This window comes from Platichthys flesus, chromosome 23 (assembly GCF_949316205.1).
Source record: "Platichthys flesus chromosome 23, fPlaFle2.1, whole genome shotgun sequence".
Lineage (NCBI taxonomy): Eukaryota > Metazoa > Chordata > Actinopteri > Pleuronectiformes > Pleuronectidae > Platichthys > Platichthys flesus.
Window position 1 is genome coordinate 15,352,841 of NC_084967.1, and position 21,403 is coordinate 15,374,243.

Consider the following 21,403-nt stretch of genomic DNA (forward strand, 5'->3'; position numbering starts at 1 on the left):
CAAATCCACAGCCTCATTTTCCACCCACCTCATTTTATTAAGCAAAGTATCAGAATGATCTGCAGTTAGTCGCTGAGCAGAAAAACAAAGAGAACTTAGGGAATGTACTGAGCAGTGGAACGACGCTGTGTGAGAGCAACTGCCTGAATAACTGGGAATGTGGCGGATTAAATGTTAACATGTGACGTGTAGTGTGTGTGTGTGTGTGTGCGTGCGTGTGTGTGTGTGTGTGCCAGATGACTGTATCGCCAGCAGCTGAGCAGTAGTTGATGTGACAGTGTTGAGGATAATGAGACATAATGAAGTAAATCAAATTGTGCTGAAACTATTTCACATCGGTCTCCTGGTGCGTGAGCTCAGGACGTGTGTAGCTACAGTACAGCGATTAAAAAAAACAAACACACACACACAGAGAGATGTTGTAAAGTCAAAACCATACAGACGTGACTGGTCCCTCGCAAAACCAGTTCTCTTTTCCTTGAGTTTTTCTAATCAGGGTGGGAGATTTATTCAGAACGACACTGGCCTCAAATATAAATACCCGACGTACTGTACTTCACGTGTAAAAGAGAAACGCACACAAGTTCATCGGGCGACAAAACCAAACTAGAACATAAACAACAAACTGTTTCTACAGCGGAGACGCATCGGAGTGGAAATGGGAATCAAACCTTTACAGTGATCGGCTTCTCTACTGTAGCATGGGCTTCATTTTTTTTTATTCTTTTAAATTCTTCTGTTTGAAAAATAACATTCACGAGCATATCGAGTAAATTGTTCTCTACTGAAAATATCTGTAAGTAACATATAAAAAATAAAACATCGGAAAATAAATCAGCGTTTTTTTTTTTTGCTCTGTCAGGAGAACGTCCCCCTGCTACTTTTTTTAACAACTCGGCATATTAACAAAAAAGCAAAAGATCCACTGTACATGTCAGATTCTAAAAGATATAGACGTCACCTCTGCTTAATGATTTACATCCAAAAATAAAATAACATCTTCAGTCAGTTTGTCTCTTCTCGGCGCGAGCAGTAAAAAGGTCCAGAGGGGACAGGGACGAGGACACAACTTCACACACGAACAACAACAGGGCGGAGACAACAACAGGCTCCTTACAACGCTCGATACCACAGTGTCAGTGACTACACCTCAGTTCATAATCGTCTCCAGTGTCTCCGTCCGTCCTCGCCGGGTTACAGCAGCATCGACTCCTGCATGGCGAACGCCTCCTGTGCGTGCCTGTAGTGTGGTCCTCCGAACAGCTGGGGGAGCTGCTGCTGCTGCTGCTGGAGCTGTGTCCTGTACTGCAGCAGGCTGTCGGGGTTGGCGGGAAATGTGAACTCCTTGTGGGGGGACATCTGGGCCTGCTGGAAGCTGGGCGAGCGGGGGACTCCACCCGGGGACGGAGGGGGCAGCGCGTCCTCCTGCGCCCACCGGAGCATGTCTACCGCCCGCTGAGCCCCCCCCTCTGGCGGGTACTGCGGGCTCGCCCTCCCCCTCGGCGGTCCCTCGAACCTGCCGTCCCCCAGAGCGTGCACCTGTGCGGTGGAGGTGAGCTGCTGCAGGTAGATGGGGGTGGAGCGGCCCTGGGTCTCCAGCTGCAGGGGGGGTCTGGTGCCTCGTGGTACGAGGGCGGCGCCGGGTGGCGGCTGCCGGCGGTACGTGGCGAAGGAGTTGTTCATGAGGGCCTTCTCCGGGGAGAGTCTACTGGGCTGCCGCTGGGTGGTGGCGGCGTACACTTGTTCGCTGTACGCCATGTTGGAGTGTGGGGGGAGCCTGGAGGGGGGGGCGTACAGTCTGTCCTCCGCTCTGTGCTCCAGGTTCATGCCGTATCCTTGGTGGTAGATGGGAACCTCCGTGGTGGTTCTGCTGGGAGATGGAGTGTGGAACTGGTTCTGGCTGCCAGGCTGGATGGACTGCCCCCCCGGGGGACTGCTGTGGGAGAACGACGGAGGAAGCTTGGCCGTCCTCGGCCCGGAGGCGATGGAGACGGGGCTCCCCGTCAGGCTGGGTCCATGGCTGGGTCCATGACTGGGTCCATGGCTGGGTCCATGACTGGGTCCATGGCTGGGTCCATGGCTGGGACCATGACTGGGACCATGGCTGGGGCTGCCCTGATACTGGGATGACGCGCTGTAGGGGGTCTCACCGTGGGGGGTCCTCATTCTGGACGGAGGTCTCTCCAGCTCCAGGATCTCAAAGTCCTGCTCCAGCAGCCCGGGCACGTTGTCGTACTGGGAGGCGTTGGAGCCCCGGTCGGTGCCAGGGACGAAGCCCTTGGGACGCGGTCGGCGATGGGGGGGTGCAGTGTCGTCCGGGCTGGAGGGGGCCGGCGATGCCCCCCTGCTCAGGTTGGTGTCCCGGGACGCCGCCGCCTTGACGGCTTCCAGCCGCGTGTCGGAGGGCTTGAACCAGCGGGGAGTGATCTCTTTGTGAGAGCTGGAGGCAGCGTTGGAGTTGTGGTTGGCGGAGGCGTGGCTCTGAGGCTTCCCTCTGTCCACTGTGGTGATCTGCGGCGTCGGGCTGAGCGCCGAGGGCGGTGTCACCCCTCTCTCCGGCGTGGTGATCTCCCCCGACCCTCTGGATCGAGCGTCCCTCCGGTCGGCCTTGTGTTGACGTAGCGGTTTGTCCAGCGAGTCCCGGCGAGCGCGGCTGGGAGGCCGACTCTCCTGCTGGCGCTCCGGCACAGGACTCGGATCCCTGGGGGGGTCGGCTGGCTCGACGTGGCTCTGACCGTTGGCCACGTGGTTCCCAACCACCGCCGCCGCTGCCCGCTCCGGAGGAAGCTGCCCCAACGGCTTCTTGGGAAACTCGTCGTCTTTACCTGCAGAAGGGAATCAGTGAGCAGACGTTAGAGGATCCTCGGGACAGAAGCTGCCGGCTGATGGTTGAACACACTGTGGCGCTGATTCACATCGGATGAGGAGTCACAACGGGGACATGGATTCATGCAACACCACTGCCATAGAGAGGTAAAACAAATGAAGGAGAGTTACATTCATGACGACACGAGATCACATCTCCACAGGCAAAGAGCACAGGACAGAAAAACAATCAGAAGTGGAGTTTGAGATTAATTCCTGGTTTGCTGGAGGGGCTCAGCCGGAGAGCGACAGGGATTCGAGTTTCTTTCCTTTTCATTAAACTGCAGCAGGAGCCCCGGCCGCTAAAGGTCGTCCTGAAATAGTTCCTGATTAATGAGGCTTCTTGCAAAGTACAAGCGTTAAAACCACAGGGACACTTTTTCTTTTTACTACTCTACAAGAGGAACATGTCACACGTCCTGAGCAACACGTCCACTCGCTGCTTCGTGTCCCACAGACGTAAAAAAGGGACAGTGGACAGGTCGGGGACTGGAGGGGACAAGTGAGATCCCTGCAGTCGGCCGGCAGCAGCTGGAGGAAGAGGAAGTGCTGTGGGGAGAGATCCAGGAAATGAACTGACTGGCACCGAGTCCACAGACTGAAGGGACTCCATCGAGAAGCAGAGGAAACTGACCTGCTCCACGTCTACGTTCACAATCACTTCCTTTGATGTTGTTATCGTTTGAAGCGTCTGAATCTTCTTCATATGTTTTTGTCTTGAATTGACAAATACGAGAAGTAATTACCAAAACAAAACGATCCGCTTTTATTTGCTTTCTTAAATAAATAGGCCTAATTTCAGGCTCTGATTCCTTAATTAGTCGTTTTAATAATTAACCCTCAAACTCGCTTAAGAGACGTTGATGAGGAAAGAGTCTTTCAGCTCAAACCAGTCTTAGTAATGTTGAAAAACCACAGAACCATGAAATCACTGTCAGTTCCCACAGTTCAGAAACGAAAAATAGAACTGCAGATGGTTGTTAAAAAAAAAGAAGAAGAAGAAGAAGAAAGAACTTTAACAAAAGCCTCCAGTGTTTTGGGAAAGTGGCTCATTATCTTGTCAGCGAGCGACAGACGGCTTCTGTTCCAGTCGTGTGGGCTCCGCAAGAAGAGGAATAAAGAGAAATCCTGATAGAAAACCCACTCGCTGCTGCTACAGACGAGCAACTGACAAAGGACGGAAGAACAGGAAAATGTGACACGAGAGGAAAAACCCTGTGAACCTCTAACTCAAAGTTTGAGACTCATATTAACAAATATAAGTTTGTATTTTCAAAATCATACACGAGCTGCAAACACTCTTATTTCTGTAAAATGAAGCTGCAGGTTTAAAGTCAACGTTAGCGGTTGATTAGGAAGATCTGAGTGGCTGTAGTTGGCCACCAGGGGGCAGACTACGTCACCTGAAAGACCTTGGACAGGACAGAAAAGAGGAACAGACAGAGGAGAGCCAGCCACTGCAGGACTGAAGCAATGCATCTGCACAGTGTTAAAAAATAAATACACATCATGTGGGGGTGGGGGTGGGGGTGGGGGGGGGGGATAAAAAACAGCTGGAAGACTAGTTTGTGAAGGGAGAACCCGAAGTGCTGCTGGACAGACAGGCGACAGACAGGACGGACGGACTGGGGGACAGATGGACAGAGACATGACCAGTCAGGATAGCCCACCGGTTACTGTTGTAGGAGGGGATGTGGCCCCCGCTCGCGGCCACACTTTTGTTGTTGTTGGCTTTAACAGTGTCGGACGGGAGAGGGAGAGAAGGCAGATTAATGAGAAGACAGAGCAAGACGAGAAACACACTGACTCTAGATCAGCTACAGGGCGGCAGGAAGCAGATCTGCTCGTTTACACTGAGGTCGATCATTTAATATTTGTTCTTTTACAGACTCGTTATTATCGGACGTATCAGTGTTCTGCTTTGGATTAGAGCTTTTTAACTTCCACACCATGCTTTATAAAATAAGCAACATTTTACTCCATGATTTTACAATTTATCCTTATTGCTTGATTATTAGATTCATATTTTGGATGTTATTAAATCTCAGAAAGTGAAGAAATGCTCATCGCTACTTCATAATAGTTTAAATTGTTTAAATCCAGGTTATAATACTATAATAAAAAAAAAAGCAGTAAATTCTCACCTTTTGCCTGATAATGAAATATAAATAATACTGTATCACCGAAAGACTAAGTAATACTGATGAATACCAATAGAAACCTAATCAGACATATTTTATGAGTGAGTTAGGTTAAAGTACATCTTTATAACTTATTATAAATCAGTTCAGCATTAAAGAAAACACATTGCACAATATTTGAGATCAGATTTGTCGTGTTGTTGTTTGGCAGCAGCGTCGTCACAGAGACCCACAAGTTCAATGTCCCATCGTGTGTGTGTGTGTGTGTGTGTGTGTGTGTGTTTGTGTGTGTGTGTGTGTGTGTGTGTGCGCTCGCTGTAGCTCTACCTGGCGGTGGCACGTCCAGCTTCGCCCTCCTCAGCTCCGTCATGGACGCCTGCATCTGCTCGATCACAAAGTCGTCCTCGTAGTAGAAGTTTTTGGACAAAGTCACCTGCAGGAACTCCACCAGCTCCTCCATGGACAGCTTCATCAGGTGCTCTGTGACATCACACACACAGACACACACAGATCAGGGGTTTAGCTTCATGTGAGGAGGGAGCAGCAGCTGGTCGGTGGTGCAGAGCGAGCGGTCTTACTCTTGTGCAGTTTGAGGAGCGTGTAGGACATGGCCGACAGCACCCGTTCCCCCTCCATGATGTAGATGTCCCAGATCCTGAGCGTGAGGGTGAACGGAGTCTGAACACAAACACAGGAACCGGTTAGAAGAGCTGTTGTGTTCTCGTCCCTCGATGGATGTCACTGTGACCGTGAAGGATTAGCTTCGGCTCAATATCAATATCTTTTGTTATTATCAACAAATTCCCACGAAAAAGATAAAAATCCAATAATGTTCCTGTGTCTCGTCCGGGTCTCATCTCCAGATTCATTGATTCCTACTGGAGATGTGAAATCTTTAAAAGCACCTAGCGAGTGATGAATTGTTTCGATGATGTTGTTAACACAGGAGCAACTAATGTATTTGGTCTAAGAGAAATATTGAATATTATAGTCATACTTTTAGTCTCTACACATTTATCTGGAAGTTGTTTTTTCCGTCCTGACTGAAGACAGACAGTGTTCTTATGAGTTACTCATTCTTTTCACTGTGATCAGAGGATTTTGTGTTAATTAACTCACTCTGTCCAGGAAACACTGGAAGAACCACTTCATGGTGTAGAGACTGGTGAACACTTCCTGGGTGTCCTGCAACACAACAAACACATACAGACACAAGAGATGAATGAGGCATCGACAAGGGAAGAGCTTAAATGTGTGTTAACTCAGAATATTACGTTTTTATCACTTTGTCCTATGATTATTTACTTTAAACAAGCTTCCATATCCACAGATTAATAATGCTTCTGAAATATGTTTTCAGGTTCTATGTATTTCTATGTTTTCTGTCCTTAAGCACCAGTCGCTGCATTGCCCCCCCGTCACAGTGTGTGTCTCACCAGGTGTTGTTTCAGTTTGGGCATCATCTTCTTGAGTGTGCGATCGTGATGTTCCTGGAAACGCATCAACTTCGGGAAACCAGGGACGAAAAACCCTGAAGGTGAAACCAGAAGGGAAGAAAGGATTTGAGCCGTCTGGCTGAAATGTGCAAATCATTTTGAACTGATAGATAATTTAAAAACTCTGTGTGTGTGTGTGTGTGTGTGTGTGTGTGTGTGTGTGTGTATTTGTGTTACCGTGCATGGAGTGCTTCTGTCCCGACAGCAGTTTGACCAGAGCCCAGAAGGCGTCTTCTTCGTTCATGTAGATCAGTAGCAGAGCTGTGATCTGACTCATGCCTTGGCAGTAACCCACCTCCTGCACACACACACACACACACACACAGGGAAACACACACAAGGAAACACACTCTAATCACCCAGAGGAGCAACAACAAGTTCTTAATGTTTTAAACACATGCATTTAACTCTGTAAAGTTTGAATCCTCCTGAATGTATGTGTTTTAACAACCTATTGTTTCTGATGCATTGTGTTTGTCATGTGTGAATTTATGTGAAACACTAAAAAAAGCTCCTTCTCAGTGTTTGTAAAAACGAGACACACACAGACACACACATGTGCTCGGATCCAGAACAGCGGCGGAGACACGGTGACCTTTGCAGAGTGTGAGTGACTCACCGTGTTGTACATGGAGTAGGCCGTGAGGACGTGGAACAGAGCCTGCTGCCTGAGAACAGCAAACACAAAACACAATCAACACAAAAGCCTGCAAAACAAATCCTCAGTTTTACAGCCGAGCTGGTGAATCCTCGTCTCCTGCTTCAAACCCACGTGCAGCGTAGTGGCTGCACGTCAGACTCAGTGTGATGAACTAAATCCCCATGTAAAACACATACTGTGAGACTTGAGTTGTTGCTGGAGTTTCTTTTAATTATTCCAAAAGAACAACATCATTCCAGTGGTGCTAAAACCAGTGTGAGCTTGATTTTACAAGACAAAACACTAAAGGTGATATGAAGTCTCTCTCCTCATTCAGGGCTTTAAGAATCCTAAGTGCAGTTCCTTGCTGCTTCGCTCCCTCTGCTCTATAATTTCCCTGAAATTAAGTGTCAGTCAAACAGTGGGAGATCATCTTTTCTCCAGAGTGAAGTGGGAAGTGACGCATTTAGTTTTCCTAGAATAAAACCGAACGAGAATCGTGATGGTGATCATCGTCATTTTGAATAATCCTGCCCGGCAACAGCGTCTTGTCAAACGTGCTTTGTCTCACGACCTTGAACAGTAACTGTGGCGGAGGTGGAACCTACTTGACATCGTAGCGGGTCATGAACATGATGTGGTCCCTGTACGTCCGGTTCACGTCCAGGTCAATCTGCCGGATGTCAGGGGACACGCCTCTGGCTCGGGCTTTTAATTTCTAAGGAGGACAGGAGAGAAAAGTCAAGCTATGTAAAAATAACTGTTATATTATCGTCAGGTGTCAAAAGCCTCATAAACTATACTATACAGTTACTATATTATAGAATAGTTTGTTAGAGTAGTTTTTTTTACTCTGCTTCCTGCCTTAAACTCATAATTGCAATACTTCCACAGTAAACTGACGCCGGGGAAACTTTGATCTTTCTGCTGAACTTTCTAATGAGATCCAAAGTTTGTTTCAGTGCACAACAACAAAAGAGTTACACACTAAAGCACAATTAAGTTTCCACAGCCACGTCTCGCGAACAATAAAACAGGAGCTCAGTGAAAATCAGATCCAGACGAGGTGCTGGCTGGCTCCAGTCTTAATGAGGCCGCTGCTGAGCTGGAGACGTTTTACAAACTGGTGCTGGCTCTCAGAGGAGGACGCTGGGTACGCACCTCGTAGAAGTCTTTCTTCTCCTCCTTTATTTTGGGGATATCGAGCAGCAGACACCACACCTCCCCCCGGAGCTGCAGGGGAATTCCCTTGTAGACTCTCCTGACCAGCTGGAAGGAAGCACACAGCAGGAGGCCATTGTTAGGGACTCGATCAAACAGGAACACAACTCACAATCAGCCTGTACCTTCAGATCAAGGGAGAGGTTTGTTATCCAGGGTTTAGTCTGAAGCATCATCGGGGCCTTTTATTAAATATCATCAAGGTGAACAATCCAGATGCACTCCACACTGCTGGCTGATGCCAAAATGTTTTCAGGGTCTAGAGCGACCCATCAGCCGAGCCGCTCTGCCACTGTCACAGACACAAAGAGCGGGAGTGCACTCGGCACTCGGCCGAAGCAAAGGGCTTTTGAAAGTGAACTATGGCCATCTGGCTGGAGAGAGAGAAAGAGAAAGAAAGAGGGAGTAGGAGAGGGAGAGAGAGAGAGAGAGAGTGCTATGCATGCAGAACAGTCCAGAGTAAATCAGCGTCCACAAAGAGATATAAACTCAGTCGGACGGCGGGTGAGGAAGATTAAGTCTTAAACTCTAAACTGCAGGAGCAGCAGAGCTAATCGCTGCAGTGAATCCTCCGCGTGCAGCCGTTAGAACCCGACCAGCCGGGACAGCTACACAGCCGATACGGGAGGTGTCTTTAAATGTGTGTGTGTGTGTGTGTTTAAATGCTGGTGAAAGGATGTTAACCAGAACACACACAACCTCATTCAGACTGGTGTCAGGATTGACTCGTGACAGACGGAGGTTTAGGTCTTGGTTTTAGGTTTAGAATGAGATAATCATGAGGGTTAGTCGTGTCGTTTTGATGGTTGAGGTTTTGGAAAGAGGCCGGAGAGTGATCCATGTCATCGTGTCCCTGTTAGTGAAATATGTGTCTGTGTGTGTCAGTGGACAGTGTTCACAAAACCTCACAGATCTAGAATCAGCTGCTAACGGGTTGAGTTAGGTCCAATTAATACTTAGAGGTGTGTTAGCGATAACTTTTTACTTTCTGGTCTAAGAAAAACCTCTCAGCTCTAAAAGTATCTCTGAATAGAGTCTGAGATGTTAAGAGACTAACTGAAACTAGAACATCACAACTGCCAACATAAGAAACCACATTTAAATTCACCAGATCCACACAGACAATAAAAACACAACCTCCTCAGTGAAGGTGATCATTCAATCGGCAGAATATTGATCAGCCGATATTCTGATAATCAAATTCTCAGGAGTGAAGATTCCATCAATTAGTAGATTCGGTAAACGTCCCTGAAAAATTTCCAAACAAATCAAAACTGTTTCTGATGTTTTGCTGCATTAAGATAATGACGTGAGAAACAGAACGAGCTGAGAGAGACATGTTTTCAGCAGCGTGAGATGAAGAGTTGATGAAGACTCATAAATCAGCTCGTCTGTAACCCGAGTGAGTGTTGTGATGCTGTGTGTGTCATCTCAAGATTAATGACGATTATTGCTTGTGTGTGTGTGTGTGTGTGTGTGTGTGTGTGTGTGTGTGTGTGTTATCCACAGACTCCATCACGCCCCTCCCTCCACACTAGTTTCTCGTGCAACAGCCTTGTAATTAGGCTCTGATGAGGGAGTCAATGAGAGCATCTGTTGGGCTAATCATCCTCTGAGTGGGTGTGTGTCTGTGTGTGTGTGTGCGTGTGTTTGTTTGTGTATTTGTGTCTCACCATTTACACTTCAGTTTTAGTCTTTTGTTGTATTTACAACTCACTGTTTTACAGATTTTAACTGAAATAATAGTTTAATCTTTGCAGGTTTACTCCTCCACCCAGCGATCTAGTTGTTTACGTCTTCTGTGTGGTCTCAGTGACCTTTGACCTTTGACCAGTAAACTAATTGGCTCATGCTTTAGTCCCTCGAGGTCTCGTTAAGATCCTGAAAACATTAATGCTCCAGCCGCGGCTTCACAGTCAGATTAATGAAACTGACACTTTTTCATCTTCATGTATCTAGAAGGATCTACAATTTGGGAAACAACCAACAAGAAAACCAATTTTTATAATTTAATTCATTTAGAATTCTGACTTTTCTTCTGAGGGATAAACTCAAACAAGTTGTCTCTTCAACGACTGCAAACACTAACAGGTGAAGCGTCTGCAACCGCTCCGAGGTTGAACATTGATGTTCCTGTTACAACCTTCAGCCAAATTCATCATGTGCCTCTCACTCTCTTTACGTCTGCTCGGCTCTGGAGTATTTTCCCACTGCAGGCTAAACGTCCTCCGCAGCCGGAGAGAGAGGGAAACAGAACAACAGACACTTCAAGCGTGACCCGCTTCCTCGCCGAGCTGAAAGAACGCCGCCGACTGGCGAAGATGAAGAGAAAAAGAGAATCCCCGAAGGCAGACGTGGACAGAGAGGAAGAGGAGGAGAGGAGACGTGATGGAGAGAGAAGCTGAAACGCTCCAGTGTGTCCTTGGCTGTAAACAACAAAGAGGAGGCAATGCTGGAGGAGGAGTTGGACTGTGTCATGATAGAGGGACAACACAGTTTTAGTTTAACGTAAAATGTAGACGTCAGTTTCAAAAGTAAAGTTATCATTTAAATTTGTCTTGTTTTAGTTAAATATTCCAGATCTTGCGGTGAGATAAATCTAAATCAAACTCAGTCATCTTTTTTATACCATGAATATATGAACACTGCAAAGTGGGAGACAGAGGGAGTTTGACAGAGGAGACGAGGACGAGACGTTGAGACAAACAGAAATAACAAGACCTTCACCTTCTCACTGTTCTTGTACTTGTCCCAGCTCTTCATCATCTTCAGCCATTTGCCGATTCTCTCCACCTCCATGTGTTTTTGCTGTGGAGAAGAGGAAGTGACACGTTAACAATGAGCTTCCTGTTGGTCGTCCAGAGGGAATCGCTGTCAGCTCAGAGGCAAAGTGACTTCAGAGTCTTCAAAGTCGTTTGAAGCTGCTCCAATTAAAACTTTCAGTCGCTTCACGCTCTGGTGTTTTACATCAATATCACATGAATTCATAATTTAGTTGATGATTCGAATCGCACATCAGCAGAAACATTTATTTAAAATAGTTCTGCCTCTGTCCAATCTGCTAACATGGAGGAGGCAGGCCTTATGACCTATACTGCAGCCAGCCACCAGGGGGCAATCAAGAAGCTCTCATGTCGTCCATCTTTATTTACAGTAGATATATTAAATAGTTATAATTAAAATGAACTCACCTTCTCCGCCACAGAGTCGTAGGATGGAAGTTCATCTTTACTGAGGAGAGAAGAAGAAAGTGAAGGAATGAAAAAGAGGAAAAGCAGAGAGTGAAGATTGAATCTCAGATTTATCTCTAAAGCTCCAGTTTGTTTCTCCATGTAAACTAGTATGTCAGATGAACAACAACAGGTCTCAGATCAGTGGGACAGCTTGTGTGAAGTTTCACTCTCAGTTTATTTAATGTTCAAAGTCAGATTCCTTCGGGAAACAGCGATGAAACGAGCGGGAGTGGAATCGGGGTCGCTGCTCGTCCGACTGTTATCAGGAGGAGGGAACATCAGACACGGCTTCGCTCACACGAACAGGAAACAACCGATTAGACCTTCTTCCATCTCTATATCTGTTTATCTGAGACAAACTCACTGAATATTCTGATTTCATCTCCTGAACTGTTGGGAGTTAAAATGTCCTTCTCTGTTTCTTAACCCTGGAAAGTAGGAGCAGACAACGGGTCCTCTTGGTTCTGCCTCCTCCTCGGGTCCATGTCCAGTCAGTGACCTTCACCCGAGGACACTTGTGTCCCTGTCTTCAACGATCACATAACCCTGAGGGTTCTTCCCTCCTTCCATCCTCCCCCCTTCATCTCCTACCCTCCATCTTCCACCCGCAGCCTATGGTCTGGCTCGCACCGCTCCATCCCGACACTGGTGCCTGTGATTGTGGCGAACCCGGCTCTTTCCTGCCTGCGTGTGCCAGACTATATATAACCCTCCAGAGCCGGGTTGTTTAAGAGGGGGGCAGCCTCTTGCCGGACTCGTCCAGAACCACAAACACACAAACACACTGTTCTCTGAGCGACACTCAGCCTCACATCCTGTCATCTCCTCCCCTTGTCCTTCAGTGTGGTGCCGCTGCTCACACTGTGTCACACTGGGCATCAGCAGGTTATTCATTTACTTTATAGAAACAGATTGTGATGTTCTTACTGGACGAAGCCGAATCGGTCGATTTCTTTGTACAGGTGGAAGTTGGTGTCCTCCCACGGCTCCACCTTGGCCTCCTTTCCCTGGAGATGACGAGAGAGAAGGAAAAATCATTGACAACATTGAAACAGAACATTTCTCGAATACTGAGATCTGTGCACGGACAACACAGACTGAAGAAGTCAGGTCCTTGGACGAGGACGGATTTGTGCTCGATATCTTTCAGGGGCTCACTCGGACATTATCCAGAGTTTTTCTCCAGAACTTTATCACATACTGCAAGTTCAGGACAATATCTGGAGTTCAGTGCACGTCTGAAAGCAGCTCCAGAAAGAGTTGGAAGCTCGTTCCATCCCAAACGAGAACAATCTAGACTGACTAATGTTCAGGGATCAGATTCTGACATTTCTCAGTTCAATTATGAATCAATTGATGATGGAAATAGCCGCGCCACTCGTCTGCAGTGATCATGTGGGTGATGAAGCTGAGATAGAGTGAAGAGTGGCCTCTGACTGAGCGGCTCATTACATGCCACCCACGTTCTTCAGGGGCAGAGGCTCGTGTTGTGACTGGCGGCTCGATTGCGAGGGGTGGGGGGGGGGGGGGGGCACGACTCTGGCGCCCTTGGGAAAGTGTGTCGGCGTGAGAGAGTGTTTATGTGACACAGAGAGAGTGTGAGTGTGAGCAGCGATTAACAGGTGTGAAATGAACATTCAGACGTCCACCTGCGTGCCCGTCTGACTCCAGGCCTCCTGAAAGACGGAGGACATGAAGAGAGCCACAGGTGAATGTGTGAGGGAGGATCATGCAGAGAAGAGGATGGAGGGAACATCAAAGAGAGAAAGAGCAATGAAAAAAAGGAAATTAGAGCCCCGACCAATTTCTGAAGGCCGGAAACTTTACGACTCCGGCTGTTATGTTAACTTCCTCAAGCTTTATTTATGCTTGATGTAAGAACGAATATGGAAAAAGACGGAATGTAAAATGAATGTAAACATAAAGGCACATCTTTTTAACATTGTTTATTCTGTTAAACCTATAGATCCTATATAATAAACATATAGAACCTATAGATCTGCCCCGATCTGCACAGATGTGACATCAAGCTACTTGAACTGAATCAAAGATCCTGTTACAAACATCTGGATTTGAGGACACCTTCTCCTGAGAGGCTTTGAAAAAAATCAGGGAACATCAGTGAACCTCAAACTCCACCGTGTGCAGCTCTACACATCTTAAAAATATTTTTCATGCGGCAGCACAGACGGAGGAAGGTGGGTCTGACGTCCAGATGTGGAGGTGAACATCTTCCAGAATTCACCACCTCCTCCTCCTCCTCCTCCCTCGATCCTCCCTCACCCACTGCTCCGCTCAGCAGAAACACACAGTTAAGTAAATAACTCATCTCTGAAGAATCCAAAGAGCTCAGTGTTTTATCCCAGCTCAGCCCATCTCTGTGTGTGTCTGTGTGTCTGTGTGTCTGTGTGTGTGCGTCCACAGAGTCGAGGGCACGGCATCATCATGGCCGACACATTTATCATTTCTCTCTCTGCTTAAAATCAATTTCAGGAGAAAATTGAAGCAGGACTCTCTGCTGCTCGGCGCCCGCTCCGTCACGCCTCCTGTGATTGTGTGTCAGCACCGGTGTGTGATGGACTGCACGGCTCAGTCATGTGTGTGTCGCCTCAGCGCCACTGTTCAGCATTTCTACAGTTTAATAATATAACCGCTGCCCATTCATAATCATAAATCCGAGGTTATGCACAGGCCTTTGCTCGTGACCTTCAGTTCTTTTTCAGCTCAGGTTTTTACATCTGTTCTTTTCAGAGTCAAGCAAAGAGAATTGAGAAAAGTCTGGAATAATAAACTTGTAGAGCAAAATTAACGAGTTTATTTTAGTCCCTTAAATCATATTGTGACCTAGAAATATCACACAACACCTTGTAGAGAACGCCTCCTGATATTCAGAGTTTTAAAAACACATTCAACTTATGAATGAATGTTTCTAAATTCTGTGGGAGTTTTGGCAAAAGTTCTCCTGAGACCATGAACGTCTGTGTCAAACAACTCATCCAATACTTTTATAATAATCAACGTCAGTTTGATTCAACCTCTGGGGACCACGTTCCTCTTCACCTACTTCTTTTGTTTTTGGCTGCTGGCACATTGGAGTTTGGACCGAAGTGGTGAAGTGAACTGCTGAATTTTAAATTGTGCTATTGTTGATGTGCTGCCAAACAAGCAAGAGGATATTAAACCCCCCGGCTGCTGATTTACAATCTGTGGCTCGGACCAAGAAGCACCAGCGTCGGTGGCGTCTGAGCAGCCGACAGCGACCAGGCCTGTGTGGTTCAGTCACGTGGAAAGAAAACACAACTTTCTGTTCTTTCTGCGAAGACGAGAAATTCGATTTTTTAAGATTCACTAATGAACACTGGGAACAACGAGCGACCAGCGTGTGTGTGGTTGGCCTGATATCTGACTCCATTACCCCCCCACCACCCCCCCATCCCCGACAGCAACAATGACACTGATTTAGCTCTGATTGTGACTCATTCAGCCTCGCCACACACAAACACACACACACACACACACACCATCTCCCCTCCCTGGTCTCTTCACTCCTAATGAGGCAGCTTGATTATGCAGCCTGCTGGACTAAATTAAAAAGACTAATTTACAAACCAAGCGTGGTGGGCTGGTCCGACTGATACCACTGGGCTCTGAAATAGAGGTGTCACTCAGGAGACACACACACACACACACACACACACACACACACACAGCAGAGAAGCTATGGAGAGTTAATGTCTGACATCAGTGTACAGACGTAATTATAAACTCTCAGATACGATCAGAGGATCAGAGGGAAGATAAACAACCACAGAAGTCCGGAGATGAATCATAAAACTGAAAGTTCAACACGCTTTCATCTGTTGAAATGTTTTCCATGCATATAATTTAACATCGTGGACACCTAGGACATTAGGGGACAATTTATAATGGTTGCTGTTAAGGGAGATCTCATTCTGCAGGTACATCTGACTGTACAGCTGCAGGATCCAGATCTGACACTGTGACTCTTCCTCTTCGTCACCAAGTTCCTCTTCTTCTTTCTTTCTGTAGGTATCTGTGACTCTAGAGCTGCAGGATCCAGATCTGACACTGTGACTCTTCCTCTTCGTCACCAAGTTCCTCTTCTTCTTTCTTTCTGTAGGTATCTGTGACTCCAGAGCTGCAGCATCCAGATCTGACACTGCTACTCTTCCTCTTCAGCACCAAGTTCCTCTTCTTCTTTCTTTCTGTAGGTATCTGTGACTCTAGAGCTGCAGGATCCAGATCTGACACTGTGACTCTTCCTCTTCGTCACCAAGTTCCTCTTCTTCTTTCATTCTGTAGGTATCTGTGACTCCAGAGCTGCAGGATCCAGATCTGACACTGCTACTCTTCCTCTTCAGCACCAAGTTCCTCTTCTTCTTTCATTCTGTAGGTATCTGTGACTCCAGAGCTGCAGCATCCAGATCTGACACTGCTACTCTTCCTCTTCTCTAATTGAGGGTTTGTTCATCGAGGGAGCTTTTGTGCGTCCCTGACTAAATCTCACTTCTACAGACCAACACTGAAACGTGAGGGTAAATAAAGGTGAGAAGTTTGGAGTAGCACTTAACAAAGTGACATTTCTTTTTTTATGTGTTTAAAAACCTTTGATCTGTTATCAATACATCTGTGATACTGCTGATAGCGGCTTTTTGTTTGAGTGTTCCACAAACGGGCGCCTTTGGATCTCGGCCAAGTGAAATCACTTTGTGTCCACGACGTCACATTAACCTCAGATATTTACTCTAACGAATAAACACAAATATTTGTCCTTCGCCTTCTTTCTGAAGTTCTGTGTGAACTGTTCTGTGTGAGCGAGCACACGCCGCGAATCATCCAGGGAGCTAGAAAATACAAAACGCTGTAATTTACATGGTAATGTCAGCTGAGCGTCCTCATCACAACCTTATGCCCAATTTAGGATTTATGTCTAAAACCCCGAAGGAGCAGATTCTGCACACAACCCGCTGTTGTTATTGTGTTTCACAGACAATAAAGCAGTGATTTATAGAAGCTTTAACCACGATGTTATTAAGTCTGGTCTCAGCAGGAGGGACTGACTGGAATCTGGTCATGAACGACCTCAGGAAAAAAACTAAACAATTGTTTCAAGCTGCAAAGCCACCAAACTTTCTCTAGGATGAAGCCGGTTCCCTGCCGGCTGCAGGGAGCTCTTCTCTACGTACCTTGTCATATTTGGCGACGATGTCAGCCCGCTCCCGGTCAAGTTTCACCGCCGCATCCTGGTCGGTATCAGACGCTGGAGAACAAACACAAGAGGGAGAGAAGAAGGACAAATTTACGACAAGATCAAAGATTACGAGCTGCGAGACGACAGTGAACAGGGTTTCTTAGTTCTCCTGTAAATCTGAGGTAATTATAAATAAACGATTCCTTAAGATTAAAGCTAGATATTTTACGGTGACCATAAACTTTTTAAATGAAATATAAATAAAAAGAAAACACAAATACAACGGAAAAACAAAGACCTTGAAATTCAGGAAATGAACATGCAAATATAAACACACATTCTGATTCTGAGCTGATATTCATCAGACTATTGTGTAATCACAGACTCGCTTTGTGTTTCTCCAGCTCTCCCTCGATGTGTCAGCGCCAGGAGCTGACATGGAGAACAAACACACACACACACACACACACACTTTGCGTTGCGTTCTGACCTCAGCCTCAGAGAATAATGTGTGGATCTGCCTGTGCTGATGAGAGGAGCTACTTTAAACAAGGAGCTGCTGTGACAGAGGCTTGACGCTGCTTGAGGGCATATATATATATATATATATATATGTGTGTGTGTATTTCTGTTGTTACACACAAACGCACTATAACACACACTTCTCAGAGCCTGAGCGAAATCCTGCTTCAGTACAAATCTGTTTTGATTCTTTGATAATCAAACTGTAATTTATTCCAGTTGATTTACTTTCATCTTTTACAGTCGATGATAACAACAGGATTTTTATGGAGCGAGCTATGGAACTAAGCTCTATTCTGCCTTTTTCTGCTTTGAGTTATGCAATGTCAAAACTCACAGCAGTCACTTTAACAAAACTTAAAATTTAATAACACAATTTGTGATTTACATGTGTATTTGTGTTGATTGTGCTATCGGTTGGGGTTTGGTTATCACAGTTTTGTCATGGATGTGTACTGAATGTCTGATTCAGTCTTGATTTAAAGGTGGTGGTGGTGGGTGTGTGTGTGTGTGGGGGGAGGGGAGGGTTGACATTCATTCCGCACAGTGTATAGATTTGTTTCTAAATGTTGTGTGATTGTTACTCCTATGTCTAACGATAATTTCAATTAAAGACACACAAAGCTGCACAGCTCATATACAAGCAGCATTTATCTGAAACAACTTTGGCCTCCAGCAACCTCCTGTGGTTCAGTCCCAGTGGTTATGTAATATATTCCCAGTTGCTTTCTCTTTGCCAGTTTTTTTACAGGAAGCATTTGACTACAGTCATTCTCCCACTTCCTCTCTGGGTCTCACGGGGGAGGGGGGGGTGTTCCACGGAAGGAATGGCTCTACTGGAATTCCTCTGGACAAACGTGCTCCTTATTGAGCTGGCTGTCGTTTTTATGACAGGATGGTGTGTGTTGGTGAAAGACTTGTGGCTGTGGGCTGCCAGGAGCACACACAGTGGGAGAAGACGCTGTGTGGGGTGTGTGTGTGTGTGTGTGGGGGGGGGGGGCGTCCATACCCACCAGGACAATCTGCCAGGGGCAAATAAACAAATACAGTAAAGCCCTTTTTCTGCTGGGAAGTCGGCCCCAGGAGGCCCCTGAGGTCCCCATGGTGAGTGCAGAGGAATTGGGGAGGAAACAAGGATTCAGTCTTTTCTCTGCACTTGACACTCGGCTCGGATTCTGAGCCCCTTAAAGCCATATTAGTATTCCACTGTGGCCTGACTTCAGCTAAATGCAATTAGAGCCATTTTCATGCTTCGAGGATCACATTGGCATCCGTGACGGGGAACGGGGGGGCGTACGTGTTTGTTTTTATTTTCAGGCCGAGGTGCCGTCGCCGGACTTGAGTCCAGGGAGTTTTACAGCAGATTGAAGATGATGACCCAAAGTGACCTTAAATAAACTTTAACGGCTCTGAAACATGTTGACAAGCAGGAACCCCCCCCCACAGAGACGTTACTGGATCTGGACACCACAGGTTAATGGTGGAGGACATTTTAACTAAAGCACACAAGCCCAAAACCCAGTATGAGAAAAACACAACAAATAAGCACCGGTTCAATCGGTTATAAGACAAATAAGACCTGGAGCAGCATTGGCTTTTAAGTAGGAAGGTTTTTTCAAAAGTATCATGATTTGACACAGAAGGACCCAACACCAAACAACGCTAAAGAAGCATTTCTTGTTGGTGGAGACTAAAAATGAAGCAAAAAACTAATAATATTGGATTTCAAATGTGCCAATTTACCGTTTTTACACAAAATGACTCTATATTCTCCAGTGAGTTGCCTCTTAAAGCTGGTGAGGAAGTGATTCAGGTAGTAAATGATGTGCAGCCGCTCTCTCTTTGGAGAATTAACACATATAATGAAATGAAACGCTCGGATGAATCTGAGAAACTCAGTGAATCACATGAAGCAGATTGAACTGATTCACAGACAAAAGTACATCTATAAGAAAAGGTTAATGGGTTTTGGGGGTGGATTATTATTTCTCCGCCTTTGTTGCTTGTCATGCCACACACACACACACTCACAAAAGCACACACACCCACACACTCAAAGGAGCACAAACACACTGCAATGACTCTCCACCTCCTCCGCACTCGGCTGCCAGTCGCTCTCCAGCTAAGTGTCCCCGTCCAGCTGTGATTAAAATGTCTCTGTCCGTCAACCCCTCGCCTGGTCAGCTGGACGGACCCTCTACCACCCCCCTGCCTCCTCCCTTCACTCCTCATGCTGCATTCAGGTCACGTGGGACTCCACTGTCACCACCCGGGGCTAGAGGCGTTGGAAGTGATCACCTGTGACGGACAAACTCATCTGAAACCGTCACGGTTACACGGAGAAATCAGGAAGTTAGGTGTGACTTCCTCCTGCAGGTGATGAGAACAATGTTCTCACGTAGGAAGCTCACAATGTTTTATGATATTTTAGATTTCCACGTTTTCACCCGTATTAAAACACGTGATTTTAAAGGTAAAAGATTTAAAATAAGAAAGAAACGTGAAGCTTCAGAGACGAGAGATTTTAATTCTGCTGGAGACCACCACATACAACAGGAAGTGAAGTGGGGGGTGTATCTGTGTGTTAGTCCATCATAATCACTGCTGCTTTAGACTATAGTGTGTTGGCAATGAACAACACGACAAGTGTAATCACAGCCTTTCCAGTTTGCCCCGCTGTAATGAGCCCTCTTTGTTTTTCACGTGAAGGAGCCGCCGAACATCTTTCATAGATGCTATCTGCTCAGAAAGAGGAATAATAATCATAATGATAATGGCGGTAATCATAGTGGAGAGGTCGCTCGGAGAAAAACTCATTTCCCGTCTTTTGTTCTTGTGCCGACGCTTCACTGGGCTCAGCTGAAGCCACAGTTCACGGTGCTGGAGTCAAAACATGGCCTGTAGTCACAGATTTACACATTTAACTACTTTTAAATGAAGCTGAATTTGAATGTTTGCATATCTGGAAGCTTTCAGCGTCATAAAGATGGACGACACACACCCCACTATCTATACATGGAGAAGTCACATTGTATGTAGAGAAGATAAAATCTACAAATACAGATCATTTACTGATCAATGAGGCCATCGTCTGAAACATATTCTTTTATCTTATAAATGGCTTTGTATTTTGTTTATAGTATGATGGTTTTAAATTCTGACAGAACTCGAGTCATTACAGGAACACAACATGAACTTCAACACTTTCAAACACACAACTTCACATTCAACTATTTAAAGAACGCACAGTCTGTGAAGCTGATTCAAGTACAGCTGAGACATGTAGCGCCGTTCTATAAGAAGACACACACACACACAAACAGACTCACACAGAGTGATGTCACCTGCTCCATAACAAACAAGTGATGAGGCAACACTTCACTGTAAACTGCGACATGTCATTATCTCCGTGCGTCTCCGTCCTGACCCTCGATCACGGGGACATGACGTGACCTCACACACACAGCGAGTCAACCAGTAATCAAAAGACTCCCAATGTGACTTTTACACTGAAAATAATTAACTCCCACACCGTCTGGTCCCTGTTACCAACTGGTTTTAAACCACCAGGCTGAAGTTTTCATGGCTTCGCTATGTGCTAATGTGAGCAGGCTAACGTGCAGCACTTAAAAAGGGATGATGAGGCAGCAGCAGACATGTCACACCACATCATTACCTATCATTAGCATTCTAATATTAGGGTATTACATTTAGATCACATTTAGGTGTCAGGTGATAAACTGGTGAGTGTCTGTGAACACGTGTACAGAAAATATAACTGTGCGGTGAAATGTGAAAAATACATCTTCAATGTTTTGCACAAAGGACACTTCAGCATGTGGACTGCTGGAGCTGAGGATCAAACCACTGACCTACTCGTGAGTGGACCACCCGCTCTACCTCCCGAGCCACAACGGCTCATGCAATCAAGAGATCGAAACTATTCTTGAAAACCACTTTTAAAAGAGGATGTTGCAACACAAACACACTTCAACAAACCATTTAAACCAAATATAAAAATAAACCAGTTCAAACAAAGTCATGATAAATTCCCAATCAGTTCATTTTCTCAT

General features: G+C 46.1%; 1 protein-coding gene and 1 long non-coding RNA gene across 5 annotated transcripts in view; one reads left to right on the forward strand and one right to left on the reverse strand.

Moving 5' to 3' along the window:
* Window positions 1-12: 12 nt before the first annotated feature.
* The window catches only part of usp6nl (USP6 N-terminal like), a 48,355-nt gene continuing 26,964 nt past the window's right edge, over window positions 13-21,403 (reverse strand). For all 4 annotated transcript variants that reach the window (XM_062382454.1, XM_062382453.1, XM_062382451.1 and 1 more), the window contains 13 exons: window positions 16,804-16,877; window positions 12,524-12,603; window positions 11,555-11,594; window positions 11,091-11,171; window positions 8,304-8,411; window positions 7,751-7,860; window positions 7,122-7,170; window positions 6,680-6,800; window positions 6,443-6,537; window positions 6,126-6,191; window positions 5,585-5,684; window positions 5,334-5,486; window positions 13-2,825 (listed from right to left, as the gene is read on the reverse strand). In XM_062382454.1, the coding sequence (XP_062238438.1) occupies window positions 1,195-2,825; window positions 5,334-5,486; window positions 5,585-5,684; window positions 6,126-6,191; window positions 6,443-6,537; window positions 6,680-6,800; window positions 7,122-7,170; window positions 7,751-7,860; window positions 8,304-8,411; window positions 11,091-11,171; window positions 11,555-11,594; window positions 12,524-12,603; window positions 16,804-16,877 (2,708 nt within the window). In that variant the 3' untranslated portion in view covers window positions 13-1,194. The remainder of the gene's footprint in view (window positions 2,826-5,333; window positions 5,487-5,584; window positions 5,685-6,125; window positions 6,192-6,442; window positions 6,538-6,679; window positions 6,801-7,121; window positions 7,171-7,750; window positions 7,861-8,303; window positions 8,412-11,090; window positions 11,172-11,554; window positions 11,595-12,523; window positions 12,604-16,803; window positions 16,878-21,403) is intronic.
* LOC133948608 (uncharacterized) lies at window positions 5,347-7,344 on the forward strand. The gene is made up of 2 exons (XR_009920073.1): window positions 5,347-5,481; window positions 6,135-7,344. It is a non-coding gene; the product is annotated as an uncharacterized LOC133948608 (long non-coding RNA).